The sequence below is a fragment of the Prunus mume genome, linkage group LG8, assembly GCF_029339155.1.
Source record: "Prunus mume cultivar Tortuosa linkage group LG8, ASM2933915v1, whole genome shotgun sequence".
Classification (NCBI taxonomy): Eukaryota; Viridiplantae; Streptophyta; class Magnoliopsida; order Rosales; family Rosaceae; genus Prunus; species Prunus mume.
In genome coordinates this window covers 7,224,661-7,244,966 of record NC_142705.1, presented here as the reverse complement: position 1 = coordinate 7,244,966, position 20,306 = coordinate 7,224,661, and the positions used below count along the sequence as shown (strand labels likewise).

The window sequence follows — 20,306 nt, the reverse complement described above, 5'->3', positions numbered from 1 at the left end:
TTTCTTGATTTTCTCTACTCAATCTTAATAGGTAGATGCATGGGGGTCACTTACTCAAGCATATTGTATATGTTGAAACGTTTGCTGGTCTGGTTTACCTGAAAGGAAGTTATACCAATCTTTCCTGAGTACTTTCACTTTATGATTTGGGCCATATGCTTAAGAGTTCAATGCCCATCCGAAGTAAGAAGGCCTATCCTAGGGCCAGCCCAAATGGTTCAAGAGTCATTATATGGTGAGGGCCTTAAGACCCTTAAATAAGGCCGTATCTCTTTATTATTAGATCAGATTAACTAATTTAATCTAACGGTTAACCAATTTGATCCAACAAAAAAAGAGATTATTATCAAAGCTCCTACATGGAACGGAATGGAATGCTGCTTTTTACGAAAGCACCCACCCTATATCCTACTCTAAAAAAGCATGTCACTTGCAAAAGTACTATAAAGAAAACAGAGCACACAATTTGGGACCCAAGACCAGATATGCGCCCAACTTTTCTTGACCCCCAAAACCCACTAACAGCCCACCACTGCCCAATGCTCTTGCCTGGTTTCCTTTTGCCTTCCTTCCCTTCTTTTCGAATAACTGGGTCCAAGCCTCCAGGGCAACTTGCAAGACCATGTGCTTTTTTAAGGCACAGAAAAAAGTTGCTTCAGATTTCATTGGTTGCTTGTGTTCACTGTTCAATATGAAAAGTACGCTTGAAAAAGAACCAGCTGTGCCTGTGGCTGGCATTTTTAAATGAAAGATTGCCTAAATCAAAGCACATGGGATATAAAGAGGGAAATTACTCACCACAATTCAATGGGTATTTTCATCATCTTTCTCATCACTTGACATGTGTTCATTGATATAACCATAGTAAACTCTTCGTTTTGTATTTATAGAACTATGATTATGTCCATAAACACATGTCAACTGTTGAGAATGATGATGATGGTACACTTTGAGTTAAAGTGATGAGCAAAAATGCATCAAAAAATATCCAATAAATCAATTCATAAAACAAATTGGTTGCTTAAATTTATATAAAGTCTAGAAAATGCATACAATTCAAACCAACGTTTTTGACCAATCCCACTCCCTTTTTTGTCTAATTGAAAATTGCAAGTTGTTGCTAAATTGTGATTGGAGTTGCAAGATTTCTCATGTTTATAGGGGGCAAATCAGAGTTGCTAACCACCTTGCTAATTTGGGGTATGAATTATTTTTAGGGCTTCATAATTTTGAGTCAGCTCTTGAGAGGGCTGTGATCTGTTAGTTTTTTCTTCTTGTTTCGTCTTGGCTTCGGACTCCTTCTAACCGCAAAAAAAAAAAAAAAGGCAGAAACACATGAGAAATTATTTTGAATCTCAAAGCAGCAAAGGTTCAATTTGCTTCTTCTTTTTTTCTTTTTTTTTTTCTTTTTTTTTTTCTGCTTGTGTCTTTTTAAAACACATAGCTGCAACTGCTTGCCAATGGGCACTAGTGTAGACTAGGAGAAACACTTGTGTAACGGGGATAACATTGTTTCTGCTATCTCCACCAATCACACTATATTACGCATGATAACTTTTTCATTTAGCATAGCGCGATTGATCAAAAATAGCAAAATAATGTTATCCCCATTTCATATAAATTTTTCTGGTAGACTATAGGATGGACCTGTCCTTTAAGCTGTAACCCTTCATTATTGATCAATATTTAGGGACCAGCTTTCAGAATTCTGACCCATACATGTGCCCTTTACTGCAGCAAGCTTATGCTTCTGGGATCTTTTTTTACCCTTCAAAAGAAAATGCCACATAATAAAACTTTTACTGTCATAACAATAGTTTCTCAAGATGAGATGAAATAGTGCTCCTTTTGAGCAGTTTCACTTACAAATTTACCTCAAAAAGTACATCTCCCTTATTTTTCATGCTCAGTTTATCTCACAAAATCAGAGGAAAGACTGACACATTGATTTTGAAGTATACATACCATATCAGTCAGGCTGCAACTTGGGGGCAGAAAATAGCAAAGTCTTGCTATTCTCAGTCAATCAGATTATGTTAAGTGGAAAAATTATGAAGCGTGACATAGTGTGATTAATCAGACATAACAAAATAGTGTTATCCCCGTTACACACAAGTGTTTCTCATTACCTTTTCCTTATAATTTTATATTGAGACAATGAGACATGTTCTTAAATATTCCTAATAGTTTATGTCTATATGGTGGGCGTTTCTGGTCTATATATTCAACCCTCCACCACTCTTCAAAACCTCCTCTTCCTTATCTTTTCTTCCTACCCTAAAATTTGGTCTAATCTCTATCCCTGTCCCTCTGCTTCTCTCTGTTTTCCTCTCATAGCTATCTCCCTGGTTCTGAAAACCTGTGTCTGCTTTAAAGTTCATAGCTTTGGGCACTTCTTTTTCTCCTTAAATGCTTAACATGCATAGATATAGATACAGTTCTTGATGTTTGAGCTAAATTGATGTCTCCTGTACTTAGTGAAATCCTGCTCTCTGGGTTTATGGTAAATTCCACTCTCAGGCGTAGAACCCACCTAGTTCAATCCTTCTCTGTCTGCTTCCTCTACTGGTTCTATGTGTTTTCATGAACACCATCTCTTCATAAAATAGCTCTGCATCACAACTTATAAGTAATTATATTGCTTATTTGAGGTTTTTTCATTTTGTTTTCAAAATTAGCATCTGGGTTGTTCAAATAATCATTCTAGTTTTATTAGGTAAAAGAAAAGATTGGTTTTTGATTTTGCTAAGCATATTTTCCACATGGGTTCTTCTAGTGGGGTTTCTTCAGGGTCAAGCATGCTTCAGAACTCAGGCTCTGATGAAGATCTTCATCAGGTCATGGACCAAAGAAAGCGCAAAAGAATGCTATCCAATCGGGAATCGGCACGTAGATCTAGGATGCGCAAACAGGAACATCTGACCGATCTGACGGCGCAAATTGGTCTTCTGAAGAAGGAGAACCACCAAATCATCACAAGCATGAATGTGACCAACCAACTCTACATGAACCTTGAGGCAGAGAACTCTGTTCTCAGAGCTCAGATGGATGAGCTCAGCAACAGACTGCAGTCTCTCAATGATATCATAGACTGCATTAACTCAAGCAAATGGCTTTTTGAGGCTGAAGAAGAAGACACTCAGATTATTGGTGGTGATGGATTTCTTAATCCATGGAGCACTCTCTGTTTGAACCAACCAATTATGGCTTCTGCTGACATGTTTATGTGTTAATAATCTTAATTTGTTCAAATCATGGGTTAAGTGAGCTTTTCTGGTGGTGTTTTTGAGAAATTAGTGGGTTCAAGATGTAAGTTAGAAGCCCATGTCATGTGTAAATTTGTTATTATAATGATGGATGGGTCATGGGTTTCAACTGTTCAACATGTAGGCATTGTGTAAGCAATCAATCTTTCTGGTTGCCAATTACTTGATTTAATAAAATACTATTTTGTTTGAATATGAATAGTTTCCCTTTCTTCTCCAGCTGCATTATGCTCATTTCCAGTCTAAATTGGGTTCTCTGCTGGCCCATTGTTTATTGCTTTTGTTTTGTTTGTATTTCATGGTTGGATTGGATCATATATGGTTAGACAAATTTAGTGGACTCTGAAAGTTTGATATTTTTATTTAAACTTTGCTTGGGTGCTTTGTTGGTGGGATGATGCTTTCTTCTAAGCAATGTTGGGAAGCATAATGAACATTACTTAATTATAAGATCATAGTCATCAGACCATTATTAATATAAAACCTCTTCTCATTTTTATACGCAGGACCAAATACTAATAACTCATCTATTGTCCTACCTGTTATGACTTTTCTTTCACACACAATACCGTGTCACGGGGTTCAAACTTAAATCACTATTCTGCAAATCAATGCACTTTTCCACTAGACTTAGACCCGGTTAGCAAAACTGATGTTGTTTGAAGACAAATCCTGTGACGTTTTGGAGTTTATCAAGCAGGAATATTATGTCCTGTCATTTTTTTTGTTTTATCAGGAAAAGAGAAGAAGAAAAAGAGGCTCATGAATTGAAGTCAGAAAAGAGGTGCTCATTTAGTTCTGTTGGCAATCCAACAGAGTGCCCATTGTGCCACTGAGTGATAAGATCACATTGATCAATAAATTTTTCAAAGCAATGAAGAATATAAATTAAGGCTGAAGAATATAAATTAAGGCTTTGAGCCCCACTTACTAGTATACTATGAACATAGACTACAATACCTTTGAATAACAAAAACGCACGTTTTTTTTATAAATCTAGTTCTTAATGGGGAAAATGATTTCAATGCAAAAGATTAAAAATATATCGTTAAGGCGTAGACCTAATAGAGGTGATTAATTAAGTGTCAAACCATGCTATTACGTATGTGTTGTTGGGCATGGCACTTGCTCACCCACAAATTCAATTGAAAAAGAAAGGCTAATTAAGCATATGATAAGTTTCAATGTCCATGGAAGGTGATGAAAGCATGTGGCCAACCAATTATGACAGAATTGCTCACATGGGATAGAAATTTAACTATAATTTGTGAAAGCTAGAGTGCATGTTTTTTCTTTTATTTTTAGAAAATAAAAAAGGTAGGCTTTGATCAGAGAAATAAAAAGCCATCTTTCCTTGGAAAAGGAATTGCAATTATTGGCTTGACATGCCTTGTTTTTTAAGTCTTTCTTCTTTTTAATATAACCTTAAAAACTTAACCTACATTTGCCACAAAGAAGTTTGAACAGCATGTCATATTTTAGGTTAATAGATTTCCTTTCTTAGTTGAGACAACAATTACCGTACCTAGTAAGGCAATTTGCCATTTCACTTTGCAAAATGCTTCAAGAGCATCTCTAATTACATTGTAATTCCTACTACAACACTAGTGGGAAGATTGGACTAGTTTGGATTGAATAATTTGAGTATTTACGGTATCGTAATGTTAGCTGGACCAGAGCTTAAGATTATATGACTTTCATGTTGAACAAGAGAATAACTGTTCTTTTCCACTCAGTCATCAAGCATATCGCATCCCTTAACACAACATTAAATTTAATACTGGAAACAAAACTACCTCTGCTTACACACGAGTAGAGGTACTTCCAAGGCTGTGAAGGGTATCCAAGTCATAAAGATTTCAAAACTGCAAGACCTCTACAGGTAGGCACTTGTTTGTTCCCTAGAAAATGGAAAAGCTCTCAGGTTTAAAGAGCAAAAAGAAAAAATAAACGAAAAAACAATTCCTCATTCATCTTCTAATTTAACCAGGTCAAGACCCAGGTGGGGTTCTGCTCTTCTTGATGTAACTCCCAAATCTTTGGGCAACTGCAGCATCGTATGATGTATCCCATACCTGAAAATTCAGCCATATTGAATTAGCAATCATCATCCACCATAGAAAAGCCTTTCAAATATCCAAAAATCCACCCATAAACAAGATACAGAAAGATGGCTCACTTCCAGAGTCCCTTTTGAGCCTCCTATGGCAAGCAAAAACGGGTTATCTTCCGAGAACGAAACAGAAAACACAGCTCCCTGACAACATTCAGAAGAGAGTCCGACAATCAATCTCATTGAAAATAAACAAATAAGAAAAAGAAGAATAACTCATTACATTAGCATATAAATCATATGTCACTTACAGCTTTAGGGTTCCTGGATGAAATGCATGAGGGTTGGTTGTTTGACACATCCCAAAGCTTTACCTGCAACAAATAATAGTGGAACAATATTAGGATATCCAAATCTGGTTGGTATACAGACTCAGCAGGTAATGGGAAGAACATAATACCATTTTGTCCGTGGATCCAGTTGCAAGAAGCTGAAAAGAAAAGCACAAATGTGAGATTACACATAAATCAACAACATAAAAAGTACCCAAAAGTGAAGAGAAAGAGGACTATACATTAGGTGCTGAGGGGTTATAGGAGATTGCACAAACAGCTTTGTCGTGTGCATGAAGAGTAAAACTAGGTTTAGACTCAGAAGTAGAAGAAGATGTGGCAGCCCGAATATCAAAACCTTTGACTGTGCCGTCTTCAAGGCTCACCTAGATGGATTTACAAAATGAATGATCATCAATAAATGATAATTCTTATCTAGCCAGAGAGTAACTGTATCCACATTAAAAGTACATATAATACACACACACACAGGTGTTGATACAAGGAATCAACCAAAAAAAAGCAAAGAACTTCGTAATTGAGTATGAAAAATGACTGTCTTAAGAACCAAAGCACACACCACAAATGAATGCTCAGTGTGTGGATCCCATGCTAAGCTTTCTACATCAGCTGTGACTGTCCATTTATAGCCAGAATGTGATGACGCCCTCCCATCTTTCTGGAATGCGTAACAATTATAAATTCACCAGTCAATGAAATTTTCAAATAAGAAAGTTCCTTGACAATGTCTAAAGTTTGTCGGAAAACAAATATATGAAAAGAATGTAACACTCAAGTAAAAATAATATACCAAGACTACTGAATGATCAAAAGAACCACTAAGAAGAACTTGATGGGCAAAATGATTCCATGCAACTGCCTGAACCTGTAAAAATTTGTATGAAGAAGTTAAAATTGAGGTTAAATTGCTAAAATTGCAAGGAAAAGTCAGCTGAAATCCTTAAAATAGAGAGCTAAAGATTGCATTTGTTCTATAGCACACCATCCAAAATATGATTTTGGGATAAAAGATATAAATGCAATTCTGTCTAAATTCTTGCCTTGTCTGTATGATGCTCCATGGTAATAGTACATTTTCCGGTAGCCACATCCCAAATCTTAACTTGTTTGTCAGCACTTGCACTAGCAAGTACATTTCTGTTTATGGGAAAAGACAACATCGAATATAAACCTTCCACTGAAGCAACAAGTAGTACAAAACTATAAAAGAGTTAACAAACCTGTAGAACTTATTCCACGCAAGCCCAAGAACTGAATCTCTGTGACTGCCTTCTTTGTATTTGATTGATGCCTAACACAAAGCAAGATGCAGACTTGGTAAAAGGAAGTGACAAAGAATTGCATGATTATCAAACCCAGGCATCGAAGGAATTAAGCATCAAACCTTCTTTCCTTTCTTTTTCTTCATCTCAGCAATACCACCCAATACCACACATGGTTGTACTTCATCAATCTGAAAAACAGAAAAAATGTTTAGAAAAAGCAATAATATCTCCATCAATTTCCTACTTAAACCTATCTAACGAGAGTAGAAGGCATAAACTACATACAATGTCAAGATCCCAAATCTCAATGGAAGGTTCATCCATTAAACCAACAGCTATGAAATTCCCTGTCAGCATAAAAAATAAAAAAATTTAACCATCAATTAAATACAAAGGTAAAGCAATGCAGAAACTGAAAACTTATCTACGTTTTAATAAACTTGTAAAAGAACAAGCTGTGGCTGGCATCTTTAATTGAAAGATTGCCTAAATCTAAGCACATGGTATCTAAAAAGAGGAATATCCCATATACACATGAATTTGAGCAAGCAATATGTTAATGGAAATGGAGTAGACCTCAAATATCGATAAAAATCAGAAATGATCCAATAAACCATACAAGGTTCATAAAACAAAATTGGTTACTTAAATTTATGAAGTCTAGAGAATGCATATGATTCAAGTTTAAACACATGAAAAATTACCCTGAATCTCAAATTACTATGAAGTCTAGTGAGAAATTACAATGCATAAGATAATCACCATTTAAATTTGCCAAAAAGAGAGATAATGGGTAACAGAAATTTCGAGATGAAGAATCTAAATTTTAACAAAATTGTAATTGATATCTAGGAAAACAACCAATGAAGATGAACAATAATCAGATTCACCAAATAGAGGATAATGATTAACAGAAATTTAAAAGAAGAAAAAGAAAATATTACATTTTTCTTAAGAGAAGAATAAATTACAATTGTAAATTCAAGCAACTTCAACCAAAATGCATAATATCACATGATTCGCACCTTTGTCTCCACCTTTGAGAGGACAATCAAGCCATGCTGTGCAAAGGGGGAACGATGAAATGATGACGTCATGGTGCACATAAACATTTGATTCACCATCTGCTGATTCGACATACAGCCAAATCTGCTCATACATAATTTAATTATTATCAGTAACAAACCGACAAAGAGAAATGAAACAATAGTTTCAGCTATCTATTACATGCCTCAAGCTGGCTGACATCATCCTCATTGCGGGCGCAGACTATGACTGAATCAGTCGGGTTAATGGTCATGTCATCACTGTCTTCCGACTCCTCATCCTTTGATAAAATAAAAAATTGAAAATGAAAAACCGAATCGCTCTTCTAGCCTCACAAAACAAAAGAACAACAAAAACTGGAACAAAAGCAGTGGCATAATTAAGTTGTAAAACTTACATCATCCTTATCCTTGAGATATGGATCCATATCATTACTAGGGTAGTAAAGGTCTCCAAGCCCACTACTAAACGGGTCAATGCCTGAGGTTAGACATAAGAAGAAGCACTGTTAGCTATATATCTTAATTGCCACTCATGAGAGGAAACATATAGACTATAGTACTAATAAAGCCATTTAAAACTTAAAGCAAATTACTACTCTGTAACTTCAACAATGCTTCAAGTTCAACCTTGTCTAATAGCTTAAACTTTGATCATGTCAACAATGCTTCAAGTTCAACACCTCCAGCTTAAGCAACATTGTGAATAATCCCCCTTATACTCCAAAAATGAATTCAAGAAAATAAAGATAAAATAGAAATACCGTCTTCCTCATCATCATAATGTTCCATGTCAAGTTCCCTCAATCCATCGGTTATATCATCAAATTTGGTCCCTGACTCTGTAACTTTAGAAGCTTTGCCGAGTGCTTTTGCTACCTCTAATGCTTGGGAGATTTGATCACCCTTCTTGGGAGTTTCAACATCCATTTCTCCATCACCGTCCTCACTTTCACCATCTTCACTGCACAAAACAACACCCACCACAACCATACAAGTCAGGAAGTCGAAAATCAACACCAAAATGCATGAACCCTCTTTGCCAAACAGCAAACACATGACAAATATACTCCATGAAAAATTCAATCTTTTCCTTTTGCTTCAAGAAAGAAACTACCAACCCCATAAAGAACAAGACCAACAATTTGTTGCAAAAGAAGTGATCGTCTTTAACAAAAAAAAAAAAAAATCAATGAGATCAGAGCTTAGCCTCAGAACAATAACAGCTATCAGAACAGACAATGGTCATTCAGCATCAATAAAGCACTCAACGATCACAAAAATTAGAGAACTTCACCTTCTCTCCAAAGCACCGGTTTTGATTAACTCATCGATTTCCTCTTTGGTGGGCGGGTCGGCGACTGAGGGAACTGGCTTTGAAACTCCTCTGGGCACCCAAGAAATTGCTGATATCATTTCCTCTCCTTAGTTTTTTAAAACTTGGTTGAGCTTAATAAATTGCTGTGTTTGACATAGGTGGAGGTTTCAGGAGCTATGAAATTTGGCGGTGGAGCAACGAGGACTGTATTTCTGTTGCCGCTCCTCGATGGTGAAAAATAGGGTTTTAATAAAATTTGTGACCTGTTTGGTTATAGGGATATTCCTAAACCCAATCAGATTAGAGTTTTGCTAACGTTTTCTTCATTTGTTTTTTTGTTTTTTTTAAGTTTGGGTTTTGTTTTGTTTTTCAACTACTTCTGTTAACGTCTTTATTTTTTTTATTTGCCAAAGTTTACACATGGAGGTTTGAACCCTACACCACTTGGAAACACACCAAAGACTTGGGCCAATCTAACACCCTAAACTTAGGCCAATCTAACACACACTCCATTGATAATGTGTCATTTTTTTTTGTATGAATGTTTTTTTTCACATGTCAATTTGCCCAAATCGTCAAATAACAAATATTTTGATAGAATATTTTTGTCCGCTTTATTTTTATATTTTTTAGCTTGTTAGTTTATTGTCTTTTTAGGGTTTGTGTGTCTTATTGAAAATGTTGTAAAAACTATGTGTATTAAACATTAGAAATACGTACGTACATATATAATACGACTATTATACGTTTACTTTTTTGAAAACGTGAGATGTGTATAGAACACGAATGTATTATTGAAAAATACGTATTTACATATATATATGCAAAAGACTATAGCTGTTAGTCTATACTATTTATTAAAGACAATTTTTATATATAAAAAACCAATAAAACCGTTTGGCTATAATATTTTCTAAAACAAATTAGAAAAAAAATCGAGTCTATTTACTAAAAAAACAGAGCAGTTGCACAGCGCCTAGGCGACCATGTGTAAAATGGTATAGCCGAGCGGCTGAACTACTATCTAAAACAAATTTAAAAAATCGAGTATAGCCGCATGGGTATACTATTCACTAAAACAAACAGAACTGCTGCACAGCGCCTAGGCAAATAGTACAGCCGAGCGGCTGTACGCTTGCATTCAAAAAATCTGCGTATAGCCGTACGGCTATACTATTTTTTAATATTAAAAAGCAGGAACCCCCCCCAAACGCCACGTGTCAAAACAAGTATATTTTTAAAAAATTAAAAACACGGCATATAGCCGGGCGGCTGTACTATTCTTTTAAAAGAAGACCCTCGATCGATTAGGTGTCAACAATAAGTATAGCCGACAGGCTATACAATTTTTTTAAAATAAAATCGTAGTATAGCCGGAGGCTCCACTATTTAAATACATTATATTTAAGCGGTATAGCCGAATGGCTAGACTATTTAATAAAAATATGAAAAATAAAATAGGACCCTCCTAGTTGCATTAGTTTGTACCTTATAAATATTAATTTGCTAGGTTCAATATATCCAAAGTAGATATTAATCTTCCACTGTATAATATTTTAATATAATTTTTGTAACCTATGTTATTCTTATTCAATAATATGTGAGAATTATTTGTATCATATGTGAATTTTGTGTGTCTTACTGAATTATTTTTTAAAAATACATGTATAAAACATTACAAATATGTACGTACATGTACAATACGATTATTGTATGTTAGCTTTTTAAAAAATTTGAGACGTGTATAGAACACGAATGTATTATTCTAAAATATGTATTTACATACATATATATATGTATTATATATGTAAAAGACTATAGCTGCTAGTCTATACTATTTATTAAAATATTTGGGTATCAAAGCCAAATATCTAAGATTTTATTAAAATATTTAATACTAATTATTCACTAAATGTGGATGTGTATAGAACATGAATGTATTATTTAAAAATATGTATGTACATATATATATATGTGTGTATATATATATATGTAAAATCATCTATTTTTTAGCTTCATTCTCGGAAATTTATTACAAGGTGCTTCACAATTTCGGATTTGATTGAGAAAAACAAAAATAGATGGTTTGGATTAGTGAAATACAATCCATACAGCCCTCAAATAAGCCCGTATATATGCTATACTATTAGACTAAAAAACAACATTACAGCCGCCCGGCTATACTATTAGCTAAAACAAATTTTATAAACGGGTATAGCCGCACGGCTATACGATTCACAAAAAAAGAATGCTGCACATCCCGAGGCACCGCGTGTGAAATAGTAAAGCCGAGCGGCTGTACGGTTTGGAAAAGAATTCAAAAAACGAGTATAGCCGGTCGGCTATACGATTTTTAATATAAAACAGGAGGACCCCCAGACGCCACGTGTCAAAACAAGTCTACTTTAAAAAAAAAGGAGTTTCACTAAAACACCCAAAATGGGGGGTTGAAATTATAAAAAAAAATCCAAGCACTATTTGAACATATAAACACACCCAAAACCCATCATTACACACACTCAAAACCCATTTATAAACACACCCAAAAAGTTGACTTTGGGGTTGATTTTGAGTGTGTTTATATGTTTAAATAGCGATTGGGTTTTTTTTATAAATACATGTCTATGATTGGGTTTATTTATAAATTTGTATTAAAAAAAAAATTAAAACCACAGAGTACAGCCGTTCGGCTATACTATTTAGGAGCCGCCTAGCCCGCCTAGCCCGCCCAGGCGGCCGATTTTCTGTTCAAGTCTGGATATTTGGATATGGTTGTGTAGGCTAAAATTAGAGGGAATGGCTCCAATTCTAAGATGATTACATTAACTGGGTCTCTTTTCTTTGACTGAATTCTTAATTATTTATGAGTTTTCTGTCAAATGTTTTTGGTGTTTAGAACTGTAAGTTTTGATATGGAAATGGGTTTTCTGCGCAAGCTTGAATTTGTAGATTTGGTTGTGTTGGCCCCTGTAAGTTTGGTTGAGTTGGTTGTGTTGGCTCTCTGTAAATTTGGTTGAGTTGGTTGTGTTGGTTTAAATTAGAGAGAACTCGTTATAAAAATCTCAAGACTCTCAATTTTTGAGGGAGCATCACTTGTGATGATGATGATAAAGGTTATATTGTATGAGGGATGTGGTTTAGTCTCATAAATCATTAAGGGGAATATTCCTTTTGCTGCTCTTTTCTGCACTAATACTTGTACCTGCAGGTTAGGCTTGAAGTGATGGGAAAGAAGGCAAAGAATGCAACCAACATTTCTGGAAATGAGGCTGGGAAAATTTCCAAAGAGATTTAGAAAGTGGAGAAGAGAAGGATTGTTAAGAGTACTCTTTGCAATGAAAGAAGTTCTCGGAGCCATTGCATGGTAGGTTTCCCTTGGACTTTCAAATATATGACAATTCTTCCAGAGGTCTTGTCACTAGTTGGATATAACTTGCTTTCTATTTCTGCACAGATAATCCTTTGAAGTCCGAACAGTAAGAGGACGCTTGATGCTTGTGGACATGGCTGGCTCTGAAAATATTGAGCAAGCTGGCCAAGTTGGATTTGAGGCAAAAATGCAGGTAATGTCTTGGTGGTGCTTAATTTATGCTGATACTGTATGCAGCACTTTCATTGTCATTGTAACAAATGTAAAATTATGGTTATATTGAATTCACAGACTGCAAAGATCAACCAAGGAAACATAGCTCTCAAAAGAGTGGTTGAATCCATTGCCAATGGTGATTCTCATGTGCCTTTCAGAGACAGCAAACTGACCATGCTTCTACAGGTAACTTTTATTCACACTAATGTCAGTTACTAGGGATTATATGGTGCCCTGCCCTCTAACCTTGTATGTGAATGACAGTTCTCATGTTCTTTTTGTGCAGAATTCTTTCGAAGATGTAAAACAAAAAATTTAGCGGTACTGTGTGCAAGCCCAGACCCAGAGGAAATACACAAGACAATCTCCACCCTTGAATATGGTGCAAAAGCAAAATGTATTGTCTGTAGTCCTCATACAATAATTATTAATCAAGGATAAAATTGGGACTGAAGATTCATCTGCTGCTATTTTAGGATCAAGGATTGCTGCCATGGATGATTTCATCCTTAAACTGCAAAGGGAAAATAAGCTCAAAGAGAAAGAGCGAAATGAAGCACACAGGGAGTTACAGAAGAAAGAAGAGGTTGCTGCACTGAGAGCTAAACTTGAGCTTATGGAAGGGACGAGATCTGGGAAAAAGGAGGAAGAAATCAACTTGAAGGTGACTGACCGTGAGTTGGAAAAGAAGTTGAAGGAATGCCAGCGTATGGCAAATGAGTTTGTTGAATTGGAGAGGAGGAGAATGGAAGAAAGGATATTGCAGCAGCAGCAGGAAGCTGAAATGCTGAGGCGGCGGTTGGAGGAAATTGAGCTTGAGTTATGCCGCTCAGGTGATGGAAATGGTAAGGAGAGTGGGACAAAGGACCATGATGGAACCCAGTTTGCCAAAAGGTTGTTAGGGATCTATGCCAGTGATGATGCAGGAGGAATGGTAGAGTCAATGGATTTGGACATGGGTGATCAAGAACCTTTTGCTCGTGAGGTGAAATATGTAGGTGGGGTTGCTTATCAATCTGACAGCAGTATTGTAAATGCTGTAAACATTGATTCTTTTGAACCAAAATATGCTGATACGGTATGCCTAAGCACTGTTTTTGAGGAAGAAGAAATGGAAGAAGAGGAAGGACTTAAGGAAAATGCGGAAGCTGAAGAAGTGGAGAAAGAAGTTATACAGGAATAGAGAGTGTGCATGGTTGATGGGTCTAGCCTCCAGAGTAATTATAATATGGGATCCCTGACATCTTTACCTAAGGATTATCAACATACACCAACTGTGAATCGGCCAACCAGAAATCCAGGGGAAGAAGATGGCAAGGGGGACCAGATAATAGGCTTGTCAGGATCCGCAACATATTTACACTATGTGGAAACTACAGAGAGCTCTCTCAACATGTGACAACTCCAGCACCTACTGTTGCATCAGTTAAATAAGAAAATGAGCAGAAACTGACAGAAGAGTTGAACAAAAGTCGAGTATGTGATGAGATGGCATTGGCTTCCAAGGAGAACTACAACCCTTCACTGATGCAGATACTGAAGTGTATGTGAAATGGGAGGCTTCAAAAGAGAATCCAGGGAAGTTCATTACAACACTTACGGTTGTAAAAGATGCAGGCCTTGCTGACCTGCGAGAACACTGAAGGGAATGCAAAGCCCAAGTCAGCTCCCTTTAATTCCTCTCCCATTGAAATCTCTGGAAAATAGACTACCACTAATTAAAATAATTAAAAAAGACTAAGATTTTACTTAATAACATAAATTAAATTAAAGAAGATCGCCAAAAAACAAAAGTAAAGAAACTAATTTTATACTTTTAAATAATTAAGGGAGTTTCACTAAAACACCCAAAATGGAGGTTGAAATTATAAAAAAACCCAATACCCAAAACACTTTATAAACACACCCAAAACTCATCATTACACACACTCAAAACCCATTTATAAACACACCCAAAAAGTTGAATTTTGGGTGTGTTTTTATGTTTAAATAGTGCTTGGATTTTTTTATAAATACATGTCTAGGATTGGGTTTATTTATAAATTTGTAAATAATTAATTACATTTATTAAGTAATTTATTAAATCAGTAAAATATTTAAATATTCACTAAAGAAACAATAATTAAAATGTAATAACTAATTAAGGTAATTAAAAAAGACTAACATTTTATTTAATTATATATTTAATTACATAAATTAAATTAAAGAAGGTTGCCATAAAACAAAAGTAAAGAAACTTATTTTATACTTTTGAAGCGTATAGCCGAGCGGCTATACGTTTTAGAATATTCTTTTTAAATCGTATAGCCAGGCGGTTAGACCTTTAAAATAGAATAGCCGTTTATAGTATATCACCAACAATAAAAATAGAGAGTTTCACTAAAACACCCAAAATGGAGGCAACACCCAAAACACTTTATAAACACACCCAAAACCCATCATTACACACACTCAAAACTCATTTATAAACACACCCAAAAAGTTGACTTTGGGGTTGATTTTAGGTGTGTTTCTATGTTTAAATAGTACTTGGGTTTTTTTTTTATAAATACATGTCTAAGATTGGGTTTATTTATAAATTTGTAAAAAAAAATATGGATTTATGTGTAGCAAAAATATGGATTTATAGTGTCATATTTCCTTAAATATATTCGAAGATTTGAGTAATTTATGAAATCATTAAAATATTTAAATATTAACTAAATAATAATAATTAAAATATAATTATTAATTAAAGTAATTAATAAATACTAAGATCTTACCTAATTACATATATTAAACAAAAATAGTTGGTGAAAAAAGGTAAAGAAACTAATTTCAAATAAAATAAAAAAAACCTTCCCTAAGAATGATAAGACCTAAGTTGGCAAACATTTGCCGGATGAGATTTCTTTTATCAATGTTGGCCGGTATAGGTCTATGATATTACTAATCAAAGTAATTAAAAAAAGCTAAGATATTACTTAATAACATATTATTAAACTAAAGAAGTTGGCAAAAAAACAAAAAAAAATAAAAAAAACTAATCCGGCAATATCAACTAAAGAAAGTAATGCCATATATAAATTTTGATACAATCACAAATCTAACCAGGCTTTGAATCAAATGTCATGGGGATATAATAGGAATTCAATAAAGGATTTCATTGATAAGATTAAAATGAAATGTTTTCAAGTCACAAAACACACCGTTTCATTAAAAGGATTTCATTCCCCAAATTCAAAACAGCGTCCTTTCATTTTGGTATTATCAGAACGAAAACCAGGGTGCAGTGGTCATCTTATTCACAAGAACTTCGCCTCAGGCAGCCTCAGTTGCAGCTGCAAGAGATTTTCCGGCGAGGGGAGGTGCAGCTGCACCTCCTTGAGCCTTAATAGGTCCGCCAGTAACAGCTTTGGTTTGCAGCAATGGGAACTAAGGGCAGCTTGTGTTTTGCAAACAGCATGGAGCCGCTGTAAAAGAGAGAAGCTTCAAAAGTCTCCCAGGTTGGCTAAATAGGGTAGTCTTTCAGCCACCGATCACCATGCTGTCTCAGAAACACAGCATAAGTAGGTATGGCTAATAAACTGTTAAAGCATTGATGTAATTCAGGCAGTGTTCGAAAAATCTGCCTAGGCGGAAGGACATTGCTGACCAAACTTGTTAAGCTACGGCTTCAACATTGTTATCAAGCCGTTTTGTTTCAGAGTGCCTGCTCATTTAACCAGCCAGTGTTTGAAAAATCGGCCTAGGCTACGTCTAGGCACTAGGCGGCCGCCTAGGCGGCTGCCCAGAGGGTTTTTATGGTGGCTGTTTTATTTCTCATGTTTTGATGATTTTAGATTCACATGTTAAGCTATGGCTTCAACATTGTTATCAAGGCATTTTGTTTCAGAGTGCCTTCTCATTTAACCAGCCAGTGTTTGAAAAATTGGCCTAGGCAGCCGCCCAGAGGGTTTTCATGGTGGCTCTTTTATTTCTCATGTTTTGATGATTTTAGATTCACAAGATAAGCTACGGCTTCAACATTATTATCAAGGCATTTTGTTTCAGACTGCCTGCTCATTTAGCCAGTCAGTGTTCCAAAAATGGGCCTAGACGACACCTAGGCGCTGGGCGCCCCCTAGGCGGCCTGGGCGTGTCTGGGTGTGTCTGGGCGAGTCTGACTCAGAAAAATGAGATGATGATGATGCTATGTGTGTGAGAGAGAGACGAAGATTGAAGAAGGAAGACAGGTCACGGGTTATGTCTGAGCGAGAGAGAGGAGACAGCTCGGGTTAGACTTAGGGTTTGAGAAGGAAAATTTTGACATCTTGCGGCCAGCCTATACCTCGAAGAAGGTAATTTATGGGTACTCTTTCCTGCTGAAGGCAATTTATGGGTCCTATCAGTAAAGAAAGAAAGCTAGTCTCATGCCAGGGATATGTTTCTATTTCTAGACATCCTAAGAAATGTTAAATATAATTGAAGCAAATCAGGGAGTATTTTTAGAATGCTGACTTGTTGGATTTTGCTATTGTTTTTAGAATGAATGTTGCTCTGAAAGTGCTGTCATGGGCATTTATCTATAATCACTTGGGCGGCTGTTGCAGTTTCTGAGACCCTCCGGAAAGTTTGTATTCTCTATCTTCTGGGTTCCGTTTTTACCTTTTCACAGTTTATCTTATAACTCAATTTAATCAAAGATGTCTGCATGCTAGAAACATGATAATTGTATAGGTGAATCTTGTGACCAGGCCTGGCAGAGAACTCCTATTTACTGTTGTCTCACAGGACGAAAAATACAAAGCCAAGTCACAAGCTTCTAAATTCTTTTTTACATAGAAAATCAAATGCATTTGGTTTTTTTATAAAATAAGTTCATCTACGAAACTATGTCACTTGGTGCTTGCTGCTGTTGGTGTCCTAGTTTCCTCTATATGAGAAAGTGCTTTAATAACTTTGGTGCATGCATAATGTATTGGCGTGCTTGCTTTGCTACTATAGTACTATATAATTATAAAGTAAAACACCAAAAAAGATGTCTTCGCTGTAGCCATTCCACTCAAGACAGGATCTCTTATTTGGCGTCTTATATTGCATTAATTGTGTCATGTTCAACTTTAAGCGGATCACCAAACTATTTGAAACGCTGTTTCACTAATTACATGATACTGCAGGTTTGCATTGATGTATTTGTTCAAATACTTGGAGATATGCTTCAGCAGCAGAAATGTACAAGCTAGCTTTCAGCACTACTAGTACTGTTAATGGGAGAGCATCAATTGTGTCTCTTTACGGCCTATGCCTTTATGGGAGAGCATCACATGTTTAGCTGTTTATATACTGTAGATGAATCATTCATGAGCTTTTGAACAAGTACCATTACAAGAAGTTGTGTTAGCTCTGTTGTTAGACATTACAGCAAGGGCAGCTTGCCAGTCAGTCTTTCGTATACGATGTCATATGAAACGCAAGTGCGTTTAGCAAACGCATGAGTAAATTAACAAGCCAATATTAACGTCTGTATCTACTTCGTTTATCCATGTAAGCATTGATGATTAATTGGAAAGGAATTGCACTTTACAGATTCATTAATAATATCAGATTTGCCATCTCAATGCCGCAGTCAGGTTTGAGTATTTAAACAGTATAGCCAGGCGGTTATAATTTAAAAATATATAGCCGCGCGGCTATACTCTGTAAATATTAATATATTCGAACATTTTAAGAGTATAGCCGCGCGGCTATACTGTTCAAATATATTCAAAACAAACACAAAGCATGCACTCGCAGAGGAAGGATTGCAGTGATAGCCATTTCGCTTCTCTATCGTCAATTTGTTTTCTTCGTGTTGATGCAGAGAAAATTAAAAGAACAATATTACCCGGAAAAATTTGTTGTGAAGGTGTGAATGATTATTGGGATTCCGTACTAAGTCGCTCTCTTTAAGACGTTTCTTGGCTCTGCCCAATTTGTGCAAGCAATTTAGAAAATGCCACTACATCCCCATGATAAAACAGCCCCAGAATCTCCTCTGTCTAGGTTCTTCTTTACACTGAGGAAGGACCGAATACAAACACCTTTCTACTACGTTTATCCATGTAAGCATTGATGATTAATTGGAAAGGAATTGCACTTTACAGATTCATTAATAATATCATATTTGCCATCTCAATGCCGCAGTCAGGTTTGAGTATTTAAACAGTATAGACAGGCGGTTATAATTTCTAAATACATTGGAATATTTTTAAATGTATAGCCGCGGCTATACTCTTTAAATATTAATATATTCTAACATTTTAAGAGTCTAGCCGCGAATACTCTTTAAATATTAATATATTCGAACATTTTAAGAGTATAGCCGCGCGGCTATACTGTTCAAAACAAACACAAAGCTTGCACTCGCAGAGGAAGGATTGCAGTGATAGCCATTTCGCTTCTCTATCGTCGATTTATTTTCTTCGTGTTGATGCAGAGAAAATTAAAAGAACAATATTACCAGGAAAAATTTGTTGTGAAGGTGTGAATGATTATTGGGGTTGCATACTAAGTCGCTTTCTTTAAGACATTTCTTGGCTCTGCCCAATTTGTGCAAGCAATTTAGAAAATGCCACTACGTCCCCATGATAAAACAGCCCCAGAATCTCCTATGTCTAGGTTCTTCCTTACACTGAGGAAGGACCGAATACAAACACCTTTCTATTGCGTTTATCCATGTAAGCATTGATGATTAATTGGAAAGGAATTGCACTTTACAGATTCATTAATAATATCAGATTTGCCATCTCAATGCCACATGTTAGATTTTAAAGAGTATAGCCATGCGGCTATACGTTCTAAATACATTTGAATATTTTAAATGTATACCCGCGCGGCTATACTCTTTAAATATTATGCATAATTACAAGTTATATTATTGCATAATAGGAACTTATTAGGTAAATTATATATAAAAAAATGCATTTATAAAAGTTGGGTATATTATTTGAACAATAAGTGAATTGATACTAGGTACATTATTTTTAGTAAAAGAAGTAATAGGTACGTTATTTTTTAAACTACTCTTCTATGCAGGGGCGGAGTTATTCATAGGCCTGAGATGGCCTGGGCCCCCCCACCATCTTTTAACCTCTTTGACTATATAAAGAGTGTAATATATATTGCACAAAAAATCCCATAGTTTTAAGCTTGTGGCCCCCCCCAAATATCAAACTCTACCTCCACCACTGCTTCTACGTACACTATTACATTTATAAAATAATAATATAATAGATAATTAATCACATACACTTCATAAATTAATAAATAAAAACTTTTTTTTAATTAAATTAACTGATTAGGTATGTTAAATATGAATTTATTGTTAAATTTTAAAAGGATTCCAAATAAATTCCTACATCCATTTGGAGATCTTTCCAAATTCAACATGTCATTAGTTACAATATATTAAAATTTATT

The 20,306-nt window shown here is 35.5% G+C and overlaps 1 protein-coding gene and 2 pseudogenes across 3 annotated transcripts; 2 read left to right on the top strand and 1 right to left on the bottom strand.

Annotated features, from left to right (window-relative positions):
• Nucleotides 1-2,214: 2,214 nt before the first annotated feature.
• LOC103340134 (bZIP transcription factor 44 pseudogene) lies at nucleotides 2,215-3,461 on the top strand (annotated as a pseudogene).
• Nucleotides 3,462-4,946: 1,485 nt separating this feature from the next.
• Nucleotides 4,947-9,549, bottom strand: LOC103340135 (putative WD repeat-containing protein C17D11.16). Of its 2 annotated transcripts, none has more exons than XM_008243511.2 (16): nucleotides 9,281-9,549; nucleotides 8,748-8,947; nucleotides 8,382-8,464; nucleotides 8,169-8,264; nucleotides 7,963-8,086; nucleotides 7,223-7,284; nucleotides 7,057-7,125; nucleotides 6,893-6,963; nucleotides 6,713-6,809; nucleotides 6,463-6,537; nucleotides 6,232-6,330; nucleotides 5,894-6,037; nucleotides 5,780-5,809; nucleotides 5,631-5,693; nucleotides 5,446-5,523; nucleotides 4,947-5,341 (listed from the first exon to the last, which is right to left on the bottom strand). In XM_008243511.2, exons 1-16 carry the CDS (start codon nucleotides 9,397-9,399, stop codon nucleotides 5,258-5,260), a joined length of 1,494 nt encoding a protein of 497 aa, XP_008241733.1. In that variant the 5' UTR covers nucleotides 9,400-9,549; the 3' UTR covers nucleotides 4,947-5,257. The 2 variants fall into 2 exon arrangements, with proteins under 2 accessions (XP_008241733.1, XP_016651599.1); XM_016796113.2 differs by having other exon boundaries at nucleotides 8,748-8,942; nucleotides 9,281-9,421.
• A 3,210-nt stretch (nucleotides 9,550-12,759) lies between these two features.
• LOC103340136 (kinesin-like protein KIN-10A pseudogene) lies at nucleotides 12,760-14,806 on the top strand (annotated as a pseudogene). Its single transcript, XR_514712.2, has 3 exons — nucleotides 12,760-12,864; nucleotides 12,963-13,073; nucleotides 13,174-14,806. The product of XR_514712.2 is annotated as a kinesin-like protein KIN-10A pseudogene (transcript).
• Nucleotides 14,807-20,306: the final 5,500 nt, after the last annotated feature.

Excerpts from the sequence above, each read along its gene's own strand:
- LOC103340135 (XM_008243511.2), bottom strand. The coding sequence starts at position 9,399 with ATGATATCAGCAATTTCTTGGGTGCCCAGAGGAGTTTCAAAGCCAGTT. Across the intron at positions 8,265-8,381 it reads ATCTCAAGGATAAGGATGAT|GATGAGGAGTCGGAAGACAG; the intron begins GTAAGTTTTACA and ends ATTTTATCAAAG. Across the intron at positions 6,538-6,712 it reads TGGAGCATCATACAGACAAG|GTTCAGGCAGTTGCATGGAA; the intron begins GCAAGAATTTAG and ends AAATTTTTACAG.